General features: G+C 37.7%; 1 protein-coding gene across 5 annotated transcripts in view; it reads right to left on the reverse strand.

Moving 5' to 3' along the window:
• ATRN (attractin) overlaps positions 1 to 15,768 on the reverse strand; it is a 215,102-nt gene that overhangs the window by 107,238 nt on the left and 92,096 nt on the right. For all 5 annotated transcript variants that reach the window (XM_003411610.4, XM_064275832.1, XM_023550062.2 and 2 more), the window contains exons 9-11: positions 13,919 to 14,102; positions 12,812 to 12,966; positions 10,029 to 10,113 (exon numbers count right to left, since the gene is read on the reverse strand). In XM_003411610.4, the coding sequence (XP_003411658.1) occupies positions 10,029 to 10,113; positions 12,812 to 12,966; positions 13,919 to 14,102 (424 nt within the window). The remainder of the gene's footprint in view (positions 1 to 10,028; positions 10,114 to 12,811; positions 12,967 to 13,918; positions 14,103 to 15,768) is intronic.

Below are 15,768 nucleotides of genomic sequence, written 5' to 3' on the forward strand. Positions count from 1 at the left end.
ACAAAACTCTTGATATTACTCTGTATGAGGAACAAACAGAAAAAAGACTGAAGTGAAGAAAGCCTAAGGAATATGTGGGAAACCATTAAGAAGAACAATATAAGCATATTAAGAATCTCCGAAGAGAAAGAGGGGAAAAGAGTACAGAGAGAATTTTCAAAGAAATAATGGCAGAAAACTTCCCAAATATTATGTAAGACGGTAAGATTTTCATCCAAGAAGCTCAACAAACTCCATATAGGATAGACCCCAAGAGAAATTCCCCCAGACACGTCACAATCAAATTTTTCAGATCCAAACAGAAATGGAGAATTTTTTTTTTTTTTATAATAACTTTTATTAAGCTTCAAGTGAACGTTTACAAATCCAATCAGTCTGTCACATATAAGTTTACATACATCTCACTCCCTACTCCCACTTACTCTCCCCGTCTTGAGTCAGCCCTTTCAGTCTCTCCTTTCTTGACAATTTTGCCGGCTTCCCTCTCTCTCTATCCTCCCATCCCCCCTCCAGACAAGAGTTGAGAAATGGAGAATTTTAAGAGCAGCATGTGAACGGCAAAATATCACCTACAAAGGGTTCTCAGTAAGTATGAGTGCTAATTTCTCGTCAAATTATCCAGGCAAGAAGGCAGTGGGATGACATATACAAAGCTCTGAAAGCAAAGAACTGTCAACCAAGAATCATATATCCGGCAAAATTATTCAAAAATGAGGGCAAAATTAGGACATTCTCAGATTAACAGAAATTAAGGGGATCTGTAACAACCTGACCAGCCCTACAAAAATTATTAAAGAGAGCCCTTCTGATAGAAAACCAATGACAGCAGACAACAAATGACAACATCACTCTGTTACCAACCTAGGTAAAGACATCACAACAGTAATACGAAGTTATAAAATGATTACAGGGATTCCAAGATACAAAGAAGTAATTGAAGACAACTTCAAGACAAATGGGGGAATGAATAGTGTAATTATAAAGCCTTCATATGGTGAGAAAGTTAAGGCAATTTCAACATATAACAGACTGTATTAAATGTAGAATACTAAATGTAAATGTCATGATAATCATAAAAAAAATAAATCTACTCATTAAAATAAAGAAGAAAACAAAAAAGGTTCAGTAAACACAAAAGGAAAAGAAAATCCATATACAAAAAGGACACAGCACAGAAAGTAAAGAACAAAGAAAACATTAACACCACAAAAAGTGTAACAAAATGACCGCCATAAATTCTTACCTATCGATAATCACACTGAATATAAATGGATTAAATGCACCAGTCAAGAGACACAGAGTGGCAGAATGAATTAAAAAAATGACCCATTAATATGCTGTCTACAAGAGACACACCTCAGACACAAGGACATAAACAGGTTAAAAATCAAAGGATGGAAAAAACAGACCAAGCAAACAGTAACCAAAAGAGAGCAGGAGTACCAATATCAATATCTGAAAAAAACAGACATTAGGCCAAAATGCATTACAAGAGAAAAAGGACATAATGATAAAAGGGTCAATTCACCAAGAAGACGTAACAGTTATAAATATTCAGAGCCTCAAAACTTATAAAGCAAACTCTTAACAGAACTAGAGAGGAAAGCAGATGCACACTAATAGAAGAACAATTAGAAAGAAAACCAGTAAAGATACAGAAGATCTGAATAACACTACTAACCAACTTGACCTTGCTGACATTTACAGAATATACCACCCAACAGCAGCACAGTACACATTCTTTTCAATGCATATGGAACATTTTCCAGGATAGACCATGTATTTTAGGCCACAAAGCAAACCTCAATAAAACTAAAAAGAGTGAATAATACAAAACACCTTATCTGACCATAACAGTATGAAACTAGAAATCAATAACAGCAAGAATAAGGAACATAAAATAAATACATGGAAACTAAATAACATACTACTACAAACTACTGGGTCATAAAATAAATCAAAAATGAAATTCGAACATACTTAAAATCAAACAAGAAAGAAAACACAACATACCAAAATCTCTGGACGCAGCAAAAGCAGTTCTCAGAGGGTGTTTTAGTTACCTAGTGCTGCTGTAACAGAAATACCACAAGTGGATGGCTTTAACAAAGCGAAATTTGTTTTCTCACAGTCTAGTAGGTTATAAGTTCAAATTCAGGGTGTCAGCTCCGGGGGAAGGCTTTCTCTCTCTGTTGGCTCTGGAGGAAGGTCCTTGTCCTCAATCTTCCCCGGGTCAAGGAGCTTCTCAGGTGCACAGACCCTGTGTCGAAAGGATGTGCTCTGCTCCTAGTGCTGCTTTTTTGGTGGTATGCGGTCCCCAACTCTCTGCTTGCTTCCCTTTCCTTTTATCTCTTGAGAGAGAAAAGGTGGTGCAGGCCACACCCCAGGAAAACACCCTTTACCTTGGATTAGGGAGGTGACTTGGATAAGGGTGGTGTTACAATCTCACCCTAATCCTCTTTAACATAAAATTACAACCACAAAATGGAAGACAACTACAGAACACTGGGAATCATGGCCTAACCAAGTTAATACATTTTTAAAAAAAACATAATTCAATCCAAGACACCTATACATAGAAAACCCCAGAGACTCCACAAGAAAACTACTAGATCTAAAAGAATTCAGAAAAGTGGCACAGTACAAGATCGACACACAAAAATCAGTGGGGATCCTCTACACTAAAAAGGAGAAATCCCAAAAGGAAAACAAGAAAACAATACCATTTATAACAATCCCCAGAATGATAAAATATCTAGGAGTAAACTTAACCAGGGACACAAAAGACCTACACAATTAAAACTATGAAATGTTACTTCAAGAGACTAATAGATACCTACATAAATGAAGAACATTCCATGATCATGGATTACAAAGCTTAACACTGTGAAAATGTCCATACTATCCAAAGCAATCTATAGATACAATGCAATACTGATCCAAATTCCAACAACATTTTTTACTGAAATGGAAAAACTAATGACCAACTTTATATGGAAAGGAAGAGGTCTCGCACAGCCAAAGGAATAGTGAAGAAGAATAAAGTAGGAGGCCTCATATCTCCTGATCTCAAAAAATACTATATAGCCACAGTAATCAAAATGGCCTGGTACTGGTTCAATGATAGACACATAGATCAGTGGAAGAGGCTGAGAACCCAGAAATAAATCCATCCATCTATGGACAACTGATCTTTGACAAGGGTTAAAACTCCATTCAATGGGGAAGAAACAAATGGTGCTGGCAAAACTGGATATCCATTTGCAGATAAATGAAACAGGATCCATATCTCACCCCATACACAAAAACTAACTCAAAACGGATCAAAGACCTAAATGTTAAAGCTAAAACTATAAAGTTCCTGGAAGATATCAAAGGGACAAAACTACAGGACCCAATGAAAAAAAAAAAGATTATCAAACGCCATCTATAAGTCCACGAACAGCAGAAGACAAATGAGGTAACTGGGACCTCATAAAAATTAAATACTTACGTTCATCAAAAGAGTAGAAGGACAACATACAGACTGGGGAAAAAAATCTTCAGGAACGACATATCTGATAAGGGCCTAACTCTAAAATACATAGAAAACTTTAACAACAACAAAAAGGCAAACAACTCAATTAAAAAATGGACGAGGGACATGAACAGACACTTCAGCAAAGAGGACATTAAGCAGCCAGCAAACGCATGAAAAAAAAAAAGTTTGTGATCATTAACCACAAGAGAGCTACAAATTAAAACTACAGTGAGATACCATTTCACCTCTGCTAAAATGGCACTGACATAAAACCAACAAATTCCAGAAAACAACAAATGCCGCAAGAATATGGGGAGATCAGAACCCTCATCTGCTGCTGATGGGATTGTAAAAATGGTACAAACTACTATGGAAAATGGTATGGTGCTTCCTCAAAAAATCAGAAATACCTTATGATTCAGCAATCCCACTCCTAGGTATATACCCCTGAGATCTAATAAAAGACACATATGCACTCCTATGTTCACTGCAGCACTAGTCACAATAGCAAAAAGATGGAAACAACCTAAGTGTCCGTCCACAGATGAATGGGTAAACCAAACGTACATACATACAAAGGAAAACTACACAGCCATAAAGAATAATGATGAGCTCTGGAAACACACATGGATGAATCTGGAGGTCATTACGCTGAGTGAAATAATTCAATCACAAAAGAACAATACTGTATAATCTCACTTTTATAAGAAGACAAGCACAGGTACATATACAGAGACCAATATTCACTGGTGGGTACCAGGGATGGGGATCAGGAAGAGGTGGAATTACTCTACAGATGGTAGACACTTGTTAGATGAATCCTGATAGCACAGGAGAAAAATGTGGAACAGAACTCAAATTCTTTAAAAAGTGTAGATTTACTGGACTGGTGAAGATTGGAGGAATCCCTGAGACTATCGCCCTGAGATACTCTTTAAACCTTAAACCGAAGCTATTCCCTGAGGTAACCTTTTAAGTAAATAACAGAGTGGTTCATAAAATAAAGAATATCACCCGTGAGTACTGTGCTCCCTTAAAAAATCATCTATATGAGACTAAATGGTCAGCAATTACCCTAAAACAAAGAAGAGACGGTAAGGGGGCAGGGAAACTAGAACACTGGAAATGGAACAAGCAGAAAGTAATTAATAAGAATGGTGACACACTGTGAAAAATGTAATCAATGTCACTGAATAATTACTGTAGAAATTGTCAAATGGGAACCTAATTTGCTGTGTAAACTCTAAATGAAAACACAAATACTATTTAAAATAAAAAAAAGAAAGAAGGAAAAGGGTTAAAACCAAACCAAACCAAACCCATTGCCTTCGGGTCGATTCTGACTCATAGAGACCCTACAGGACAGAACTGAACTGCCCCATAGAGTTTCCAAAGAGCGCCTGGCGGATTTTAACTGCCGACCTCTTGGTTAGCAGCCATAGCACTTAACCACTATGCCACCAGGGTTTCCGGAAAAGGGTTAGTGTATCCCTAATATACAGAGGGCTTCAGGAAAAAACGTAAATGACTCTTAAGCATATGAAAAGATGTTCAACTTCACTCATAAGAAAAATGCAAATTAAAACCACAATGAGGTATCATTTTTCACTTAACTAGCAAAAATCAAAACTTTGACAATATATGGATTGGTGGGAGTCTATAAGGAAACAGGCACTCTCACACACTGCTGCTGGCCAGCTACAATGGCACAAACCTATGGAGAGGAATTAGGTAATATCAAACAAAACTATTCATTTATGTTTTGAACCTGAAATTACATTTTTAGAAGTCTATCACAAAGATACAATAGCAAAAATGCAAAAAGTAGTACACATAAGGCCATTCGTTGCAGCATTCATAATAACAAAATGTCCATCAATGGGGAATTTGATGAATATTGTACAACCACACAATGAAGTATCAGGCAGATGAAAAAAAGAATGAGGAATGTTTCTACATACTGCTATGGAGTGATCTGCAGGATATATTGTTATGTGGGGAAAAAAGCAATTTAGAAAAAGGTATAAAGACATAAACAAAATTCATTTTCTTCTTAAAAACAAGAACATTAACAAAGTTTCTCTTTACCTCTGTCTTCTTAAAAGACTAGAGGCAACAAACAACCCAGTAACAAACAACCCAGTAACAGTCAACACAACTAGTGCTTAGATTGTGGTATCTAAACCCCTCCCCCCAAAAAAACTAAAAGCTAAATTCATGTTTGAGTCAAGAAATGTATAGCAGAAGACTGAAAGATCTTATCATACCACAAAGAAAGGAAGACTAAGCTGGTATAAAAAAGACACGAGCTAACACGAAGGCTCTCACTAGCCAAAGACGGGAAATGTTTGAAATTTAGTAAGAAGAAAAACCACAGGAAGTTGAGATACTTTAAATATTTTTAAACCCATGCATTCTTGATACCTTCAGACAAAAAAAAAAAAAAAAGAGGAGAGGTCTTATATAGGTCACCTTTGGAGAATGCTCATTACTTTGAAAATTGGTAAATAAAGGGGAAAACAAAATCAACCCTAGGAAGTGATCTTGCCAAAATATTGAAGTGAATCTAATAAAACTCTAGATTTAACTACTCAATTTGCTTTTTTTGCAGGAAGTTCAGGAGAGAGACCAATATGTTATTTGACGGCATGGGGATACAATTATCAAAATCTAGACTATAGGAAATTTTATAGGACAAACAATCCAGTTTCTTTAACAAATAAGGGGGAAAAATGATGGATAGGGAGCCCATAGAGAAACTTAAAAGACATTTCAACCAGCTGCAATATCTTACTAGGATCTTGATTTAAACAAGCTAATTTTTCTTTTAGTTATAAGATAGTTGGAAAATGTGAACACTGTACAATAAGTGTAATTAAGGAATTATTAATATTTAAAAATTAATAACTCCTTAATAACATTCATTGTACAGTGTTCACATTTTGTGTGATAACTATATCATGATTGTGTTTTTAAAAGAGTCTGGGGAAAAAATAGCACGCTATGTGATCTTTTTTCTATTTCAAATCTCTTTTCTATTTCAAAACCAAATCAGACTACTTGCTGTGGAGTTGATTCCAGCTCATGGTGACCCAACGTGTTGCAGAGAAGAACTATGGTCCATGGAGTTTTCAAGGCTGTGGCCATTTGGAGGCAGATCACCAGGCCTGTTACAGAGGTGCCTCTGGCTGAGTTCAAACTGCCAAACTTTCAGTTAGTAGTTGAGCCCTTAACCATTTGCACCACACTCAGGGACTTTTTGGCCCTAACACTATAAATGGCCTACAACCTCTTGTATATTAATATGTAATAATGCGTTTAATTTTATTTTTAATCTAAAGGTTAAAAAGAATCTTTATATGACCATTTATAGTATCTGTCTCCAAAAAGAACAAAATCCAAACATCTTATCCATTTACTAATTCATTCAGAAACACCTACTTAGCACCTACTAAAAAATCTCCGCTCTCTAACCATACAGCCCCAGGAGTCAGCCAAAAGCTTGACTCCTCCCTTTAGCTGCTTCAATTGGATGAGAAAACTCCTGCAGGCCAAAGCAGCTCATTCATCACCTTGAGCTCTAATAATCCCCTGGTTTTAGCCCAGTATTTCTACAGTGTCTTGTGAAGTTCTTGCTGTATACTTTTAGTTGCCTTCAGTGGGAGACCTTGTTGGCTGATGCCAGAAATGAAAAGTTCACCTTGGGTCTGGTGTCAAGGTGTTAAGGCTCTTAACCCAAGCTCAATTCTCCTTCAGAGAGATGGTGATCATAGTGTGCCTTGATAAGATTTCATAAATCTCTGGTGACCCTGAAGGTTGTGTGTTTGCACAGGCTGCAGAAAATGCTCAGAAGATACACTACGCTAGGGGAAGAAGTCAGACAAAAAAGGACAAATTGTTTTTTCTTGTACTTTAGATGAAGGATTACAGACCAAATTAGCTTCTCATTAAACAATTAATACACAGATTGTTTTGTGACGTTGGTTGCCAACCCCACGACATGTCAACACTTTCCCCTTCTTGACCTTGGGTTCCCCATTACCAGCTTTCCCGTCACCTCCTGCCTTCTCTCCTTGACCCTGGGCTGATGTGCGCATTTAGTCTCCTGCTGTTTTATGGGCCTGTCTAATCTTTTGCTGAAGGGTGGACCTCAGGAGTGTCAATGGATTAAAGACTCCAGTCAAAAGGCAGAGATTGTCAGAATGGATTAAAACAAACTATCACACTAAGCAGTCTGAATTCAACTAGTTATTTAAACCTAATAAGTGTCATACAATTGGTGTCCTCAGTAATTCTGAATCCATCCAGACATATACTGGCTATGCAAGGGCAGGGAAAATCCTTCAAGTAGGCTTAGAGCAGTCAACTGAAAGAAACAGCTCCATCTAGAGCAGCCTCAACGCCTCACAACTCTCTCTTCTTCCTCCATCCCTCAAAAATCACAATGACAACCACTAAGTAAGGCAAAACTGACCCAATGCTGCTGAATAAGAGAACCACCACTCAAAATATGAAGCAATGATGTGACTCAAAGTTTCCCTTTTAATCAGCTATTTCATAAAATTAAACTGAAATCATGGTTCTTTTACCACACGGCCTCCCCCTCATCATCCATCCCTATACTAACCCTACCCCATACATACACTCACATATCAAGGCTCAATCACACCACTGGAAATACACAAAAATAAAAACACTGTAATTCAGGGAAAGCCATTCCCAATTTTGATTCATGGTTAAACTACATCTCATAGTAAATTGTCAACTTCTCTGAGTTTGTGTAAAATCTAAGAATGTCTTAAAAAAAACATTCAATTATTTGCTAGTTGTCAACACTGTAATGAAGTTGCCATTTAACAAATGCCTTTTATGTACCAAACCCTGTGCTAGGAGAACACCAGGGAAACAAAGATGAAGGGAGCTGAGGTCTTGTACCCACAGCAAGGTGATGACAGAATGGTTCCACTGTTTCTCAGATGAAAACATCAAGAGGCACTTGTTAGAAAATGTACAAGGATCCTCCTTACTGAGGAAGTTATCAGGTTACAATTTAAAGTAAGATTTCAAATAAACATGTTAATAAAAAAATCCTTCATTTTTAGTCTATACCTATCAAATTACCTATCAAATGTTCTAACAATAAAACCATATATATTGCTAAATTTTAGCTAAGCAATTACTTTATAAAAAATGCCACCTTTTCCCAATATATAAGTCTCTAAATTCTCTCAATTCATGACATCTCCAAGATAGGTCCCTTTCTTACCTTTCCTAATCCAAGCGGAATTATCTTCATCTATCCTTTATCATTAAAACAAATTTTGGAAACCAAAGCAATCCTAACATAATACAACATCGTAGCATTTAAATACTTTTAGGATTTATAAAGTCCCATTTTTTCTCTTGCCTTTCTTTTTGTTTTTATCGTGCTTTAGGTGAAAATTTACAGCTCAAGTTAACTTCTCATTCAAAAGTTTATACACATTGTGACACTGGTTGCAATCCCCAAAATATGACATCATGCTCCCCCTTTCCACCTTGGGTTCCCTATATCCATTCGTCCAGTTCCTGTCCCTTCTTGCTTTCTCATCCTGTCTTTGCACAGAAGATGCCCATTTGATCTCGTATATTTGATTGAACCAAGAAGCACATTATTATAGGTCTGTCTAATCTTTGTCTGGAAAGTGGGCTTTGGGAATGGTTTCAGTTCTGGGTTAGCAGAGGGTCTGGGGGCCATGGTTTTGGGGGTTCCTCTAACCCTATTAGACCATTAAGTCTGGTCTTTTTATATGAACTTGAATTCTGTTCTACATTTTTCTCTTGCTCTGTCTGGGACTCTGTTGTGCTCCCTGTCAGGGTAGTCACCGGTGGTACCCGGACGCCATCTAGCTCTTCTGTCTCAGGCTGGTGGAGTCTCTGGTTCATGTGGTCCTTTAGTCCTTTGGGCTAGTATTTTCCTTGTGTCTTTGGTTTTCTTCATTCTCCTTTGCTCTGGGTGGGATGGGAACAATAGATAGATGGCTACTCACAAGCTTTTAAGATCCCAGATGCCACTCACCAAAGAAGGATGTAGAACATTTTATTTATAAATTATGTTATGCCAATTGACCTAGATTTTCCCCAAGACTATGGTCCCCAGGACCCAGCTCTCCTTTCTTTTAAATCTCTCCTTGCTGTTTAGGCAGCCTAAGGACCACAAACAATAGCAGAGGGCATAAGACGGTAACCCATGTGCGTATCCCTCTTGTCCCATGCACTCAGACAACACCAAACATATTGGGGAGCATGCTAACAAAGCCAGATCAATAAACATGGCATTGGAAGTAATTCAAATATGCATCAAATACTTTAAGTATAAATCAGGAAATTCCCAGCTATATAATTCTGTGAAAAGCTAAGAGGATAAGGGAATCCTGTGAATAACATCTAAGTCAAATTCCATTTCTTCATATTTTACTTCATTTTCATTTTAAAACAAGAGAAAAGGAGTAAGCACTTCTCCAGTTACCCGTTGTGTAAGACTGCTGAATGGCCGAATCTGTTGACATCATGGTGGAGATCAGGTCTGGGAAGCACTGACCAGCGGTCACAAGCTAGAAGCAAGAAAAGTGCACTTCAGAAGGGACTGTCATTCATAATCAATAGGAATTACTGGTTTTCTTTTGGAAAAATACTGTAACAAAAATAACCTCATAAAGTGGGTCTCTCAATTTTTTTAGCCATACCATTATTTCTGGGGCAAAATGCTGCCACAGCTGAGCAACAGGGAATAGGAGAAAGGTAGGACTACATGGCAATTCATTCCAACTGGTAAATGCATCCAACCTCCCTGATTTCTACATCACCCACCCTGGTATCTAGCAATTTTACCAACTAGAACGTTTTTTTAACTTAAGCAAATTTTACATTTTACAAGGCTTAGGTGCATGAAACATGTGGGTTCCATAATTATTTTTCCATTCTTCTTTACATTGCTTTGCCCAAACTTAGCTAAAATAGAAAATACAGGAGAAAAATTAAAATTCTAAAAATGCAAACTTTAAAAATTTTAAAGTTCTTCCCTAGGTCACCTGTTGTTGTTCTTTCTTGTTATTGACTCGATTCCAGCTCACAGTTGCCCTATAGGACAAAGCAGAACTGCCCCATAGAGTTTCTAGGCTGTAATCTTTACCGGAACAGATCACCAGGTCTTTTCTCCTGAGGACTGGCTGGTGGGTTCAATCACTGACCTTTCAGTTAGCAGCTAAGTGCTTAACCATTGCACTCTATCCTAGGATCTACTATTTGTCCTCTGTCTGACCCATACCAGCAACTTCTCTTCCAGACCTTGGTAGCATCTGCTGCTGCTGTACCACTCCGATCTTACACTCTCTGAGACACTCAGACATTTTTGCACTTGCTTATGCAAAGTTTCTTCCACTCCATTAAGACCTTTATTCCCTTGACAACAACAGCTTTCACTTCCTTCACCCCAGCCTAAACTCTGGTCTTCCTCAAAATGAGAACAGAGGCCATGGGGCATCAACTGCCCTAGCTTCCTGTCCACCCACCTTGTCCTTCCCTAAAGCCACAGTGTCCCTTCCTCTCCTCCCACCCATTGGTCCCCTCCCTGATTCAACAGTTTATACCCCTTCTCCTTTGAGCCTCTAATAGTCTTTCTGCTGACTTTCACTATTGCATGTAAACATGCTCAAGGTTATCCCCTCTCTCTTTTTTAAAACCTCCCCTAGATCTACCTCCCACTGAGGGACTCAATTACCCCTTTTTATTCTCACAAATTTTTTGAGTAGAACAGTCAACATTCACTATGTATACTTGTCACCTTATCCTGTCCCTCCACTTCTATTTCCAGCCTTGGTAAAAGACACCAACTACCATGGCCCACACAAGGTACCTAGGAGTAAGGATGCTTTCATTTCATTCAAAACATATACCAAACAACCCTCAAGTTCCTGGTATTCTCAAAGCTGTTTATCTCTTTGTCCTCACTGTCCCTTCCACAGCCTTGGTTCAAATCCTCATCACCTTATCAGGTCTTATCCCTTCCCAATCACTCACCACAATGCCACTAAGGAGATGTTCCTAAGACACAAATATGATTCTGTTACTGCCTCTATAAGAGTCTTCAAAAGTCTTCACAAAGCCCACACTCCTCAGTGTGACATACCAGGTCCTCAAGATCTGAATGGTCTGATAGCTGCTTGCTCCTCCAGTTTCACTTCAGGCCATTCCTCCCTGATATGCTGTTATTACATAGCCAGAGTTAACTACTTATGGGTCCCTGTTATGTGCCCATTATCTCCCTCCACCTTAACCTCTGTATGTGGGCTTCCTCTGCCAGAGAAGTCCTACCTAACTTCACCCGACTGGCTTCTCATTGTTCCTCAGAACCCAGTTTGGATGGTCCCTCCTCAAGAAGGTCTTCCCTGACCATTACCCTTTCCCCAACATGAGTTAAGTGGTACTCACAGGTGCTCCCATATATTCCTCTCAGAGCAAATACACCCTGAGCTGCAGTTATGTTTGCTCATTTCTTTGCCTTCCCAACAATGAGGCCCAGGGCTGTAATTTATTCATTTTAAAACCCACCAAACCCACTGCCATCAAGTTGACTCCGACTCATTGCGACCCTATAGGACAGAGCAGAACCGCCCTGTAGAGTTTCCAGGGAGTGCCTGGTGGATTCAAACTGCCGGCTTTTTGGTTACCAGCCGTAGCATTTAACCACTATGCCACCAGGGTTTCCAATTTATTCATCTTATCACCCCTAAATGTACAAGCTTAGTGGCTGGCTGGCATATAAATGTCTGTTAAAAATGAACATCTTATGATATTTATCCAAGTGAACGGCAAGTACTTGTTTTCTATGAACAAATACTGCCCTCTTCTGGTAAAGTAAATTACCACAACAAAAATTTTTTAAATTTCATGCCACAGTATGTCAAGAATATGTGTGAAACCAGTTTTCTAGGGAATGAAATAACCATCATTTTGGAGAGCACAATGTTTGCAGTCAAAACTACAGAACACTTGTATGGAAGGCTTTTGTAACAAAGGGAAGTCCAGTTACCCCAACTCAGTCTCAAAAATTATTATTCAAGCAATTAAAGGGAGTGGCTTCAAAGAGAATTAACTTAAGCAATGCTTTTAAACAGACGTACCACAACACTCAAGTATAAAAAATATCATTCGGACCCTCTTTCAAATGGCCTGACCGATCCGAACTGGTGATACTTTCAGGTAGCTTTTAAAAAAAGATTCTTGAAGCCAAAATGGCTTTGGGAAACTTACCAATGTCGTAAGCCATAAAATCTGAAGAGAAACATTTGGCGCCGTGGCTCATGGATGTGTCATTATGTGTGTTTCCTCCAAACACCAGCATGGTTCCACTCACTATCACAGCTGTGTGCAAGTAACGGAAAAATCGGCTGTCCTTAAGAATGGTCCTTTTGAGTTTATTTAAAAATAATAAATACAAAGTTAGTTTTTTAGAATATTTGTTATCCATCTGCTAATGCAAACATAACCATTTTATTAACTTCAGACCCATATGTTCAAATACTTGCAGACTTTTCCCTATATGTAAATAACTTCTTGGCAATAAATAAATAAACACACAAAATCTTAAAGACCTATGAGAATTTTGATAAAATACATCAACAACCTTAAAATATGATAGCATAACTTCAAATTCTGGGTAGAAATCAAGTGATGTGCAGTCAGAAGCTTACGCACAATGTTTTATTAACAAGACAAAAGCTAGAAACCAACCATGGGACACAGTACACCCATATGATAGGTTATTTAATAGCCACTAAGTAATGATTGTTTTTAATGAGAGACAGAATATAAAATGGTATCTAGAGCATAGCCTCTAATATGTGAGAAAATATGAAAAGAAGAAATCATTATTTTACAATTCAAATTTGCCTTTTATATGTTTAAGTTAGCATATTTTTATATTTGTAGGCTAATACGTATTTCAGAGGAGACCTCAAACTATGAGGTACTGACACACTGCCTCTGTTGGTGATTTGATGGAATGATGCTGGTTACTGACCCCAATGATGATAACTTGGTCATCAATAAAAAGGCAACAAAATAGATGTATTTTGCTTAATTATAAACATCTACACCAACTCAGCTAAACAGAATAACTTACTCCTTACAATGCTGAAGAGCTTAACTTTTACAGTGGTACTAAGTAAGTATATGAAAATTGAGAGCCAGTCAAAAAACACTACTACAGAATTATAGAATAATGCAATAAAATAAATATTAGCTGAACTGAATTACCTGCCAGGCTTGAAAACAAAAATACAGTACAGTATTTTCCCAAAAATTGCCTCTACAGAACTCACATTTTAAAGTGAAAGCTCAAAAAAAAGGTTCACCCACCACATCTGGGTGTCCACGTCATATCTGTAGAGATCATCTGCAAGCCGGTATTTATTGGCGCTGAAAGCCTTGTAGCCTCCATGGACGTACAGGGCCTTGGTCCTGTTGTCGTAAACACTGCTGTGGCCGTAGCCCCCTTGCACAAGGGCACCCTGGGTGTGTAATATACTCCATGTGTTCTTATCTGGAAAGGGAAAAACAGCTTAAAACAAATGCTGCAGGCTCCTTGTCGCTAACCAAAAAAAAAGAAAATCAAAGCTGCTGCCATCAAGTTCACTGCAACTCATAGCGACCCTACAGGACAGAGTAGAGCTGCCCCAGAGGGTTTCCAAGAAGCGGCTGGTAGATTTGGACCACTGACTTTTTGGTTAGCAGCCAAGCTCTTAACCACTGCACCACCAGGGCTCATCTCCAGGAATAAAAAAATCCAAATAGCCTTAGAAGCCTTGATACATACAACTTTGTTTCATCTTATTTTTAAAGGAAGGCAACCTAAGACTAGTAACAAAGCCAGGTAGCTAAGTTCCAAGCTATTAAACGTTCCAATGTTCATCTTCATTGGTCTAATATATATGAGTCAGAATTGAATTGATGGCAATGGGTGTGTGTGTAATATGCTGTGTAGAGAAGGGATTATACTAAATTTAAAAGACTTGGATTTCCCTCAAATTAAAACTTAACTCCCCATGACATCTAGTGACAAATAAACAGACGTACCTAAAGAATAAAAGAAGCGTATCAATGGAATTTTGCTTTTTTTCCCTTAAAACAAAAAACTGTTATTCCTCTAAATTTTATAGGCCTGCTTTCTCAAATTATCAATTACAGTTAATATTCCTACTCCACAACAATGGATATAATAAAATTCAACCAAAGGAAAGATTATATATTAAGGGGAAATGACAACTCATTAAACCAAGCTCTAAAGAGCTAGCCAAAATTTTTTTTGAATACTTACTGTTTAAAAACCATATTTGTTACAAGAAAGTTCTGTGCATTACTAAAAATGCTGTACCAAAGCAAATATTTTATAAAACTTGTTAATTTTTAAAGAATTTGAAAGCTTTATGAAAATTCCAAAACATAAACCCACTCTTTCATCATCTAAAGTTCAATGTACAAAGAAAGCAAGTGGTTAACCTAAGAATATACCTCTTAGTCCAACTTAAACATAAACAGGTTCAGAGGCCCAGAAACAGACATCACTCGGATGCGGAATTTGAGTGATTCTAACTTTGTGTCTTCACTTGAGATGTCTCTATTCCATCCAGTATCTTCTCACCCACTCATTCTCTTGTAAAGGAAGCCTGCTGTTTTTAAAAGTCTTATAGTGTTTATTATTGTATCCGAATTTTAGAAGCACTGTTGTTATAGATATTCAACAGGACGATTCTTTTCCAAATATTTTCAATCATTCAACAAACATTTATTGAGCAACAACTATATACCATGCACCGTGCAATCAAGGATCCAAAAACATTTTGGTACAACTTGACATTTTCTTGATAACAATAAGCTTGTGTTTATTTTCTAATTAGAAAGCTTCAGTTCATCCTAAAGTTTTTCAGGCAAATAAATTTTTTGCCCTGGGCTGGATTAAAGAATTTTATCCAATCTTCACCTTAGTCTCTCTTCTCCAAATTAAAAAAAACTCAGTTTCCGTATGTTTGCCGTGTAAGGTTTTACTGCCCAGAGCATGATGCATCGTCTGACTCCTTGCCAAGTTGACAGTAACAAATATATATCACATAGGAGCATCAATAATCTGAATTTACTGGTAACACACCAATGTTAACTGAGTTTCAAGGTAAGTACTGGACCAAGGTTAGGCTGAACCTTGTTAAGCAGTC

The sequence above is a fragment of the Loxodonta africana genome, chromosome 24 (assembly GCF_030014295.1).
Source record: "Loxodonta africana isolate mLoxAfr1 chromosome 24, mLoxAfr1.hap2, whole genome shotgun sequence".
Classification (NCBI taxonomy): domain Eukaryota; kingdom Metazoa; phylum Chordata; class Mammalia; order Proboscidea; family Elephantidae; genus Loxodonta; species Loxodonta africana.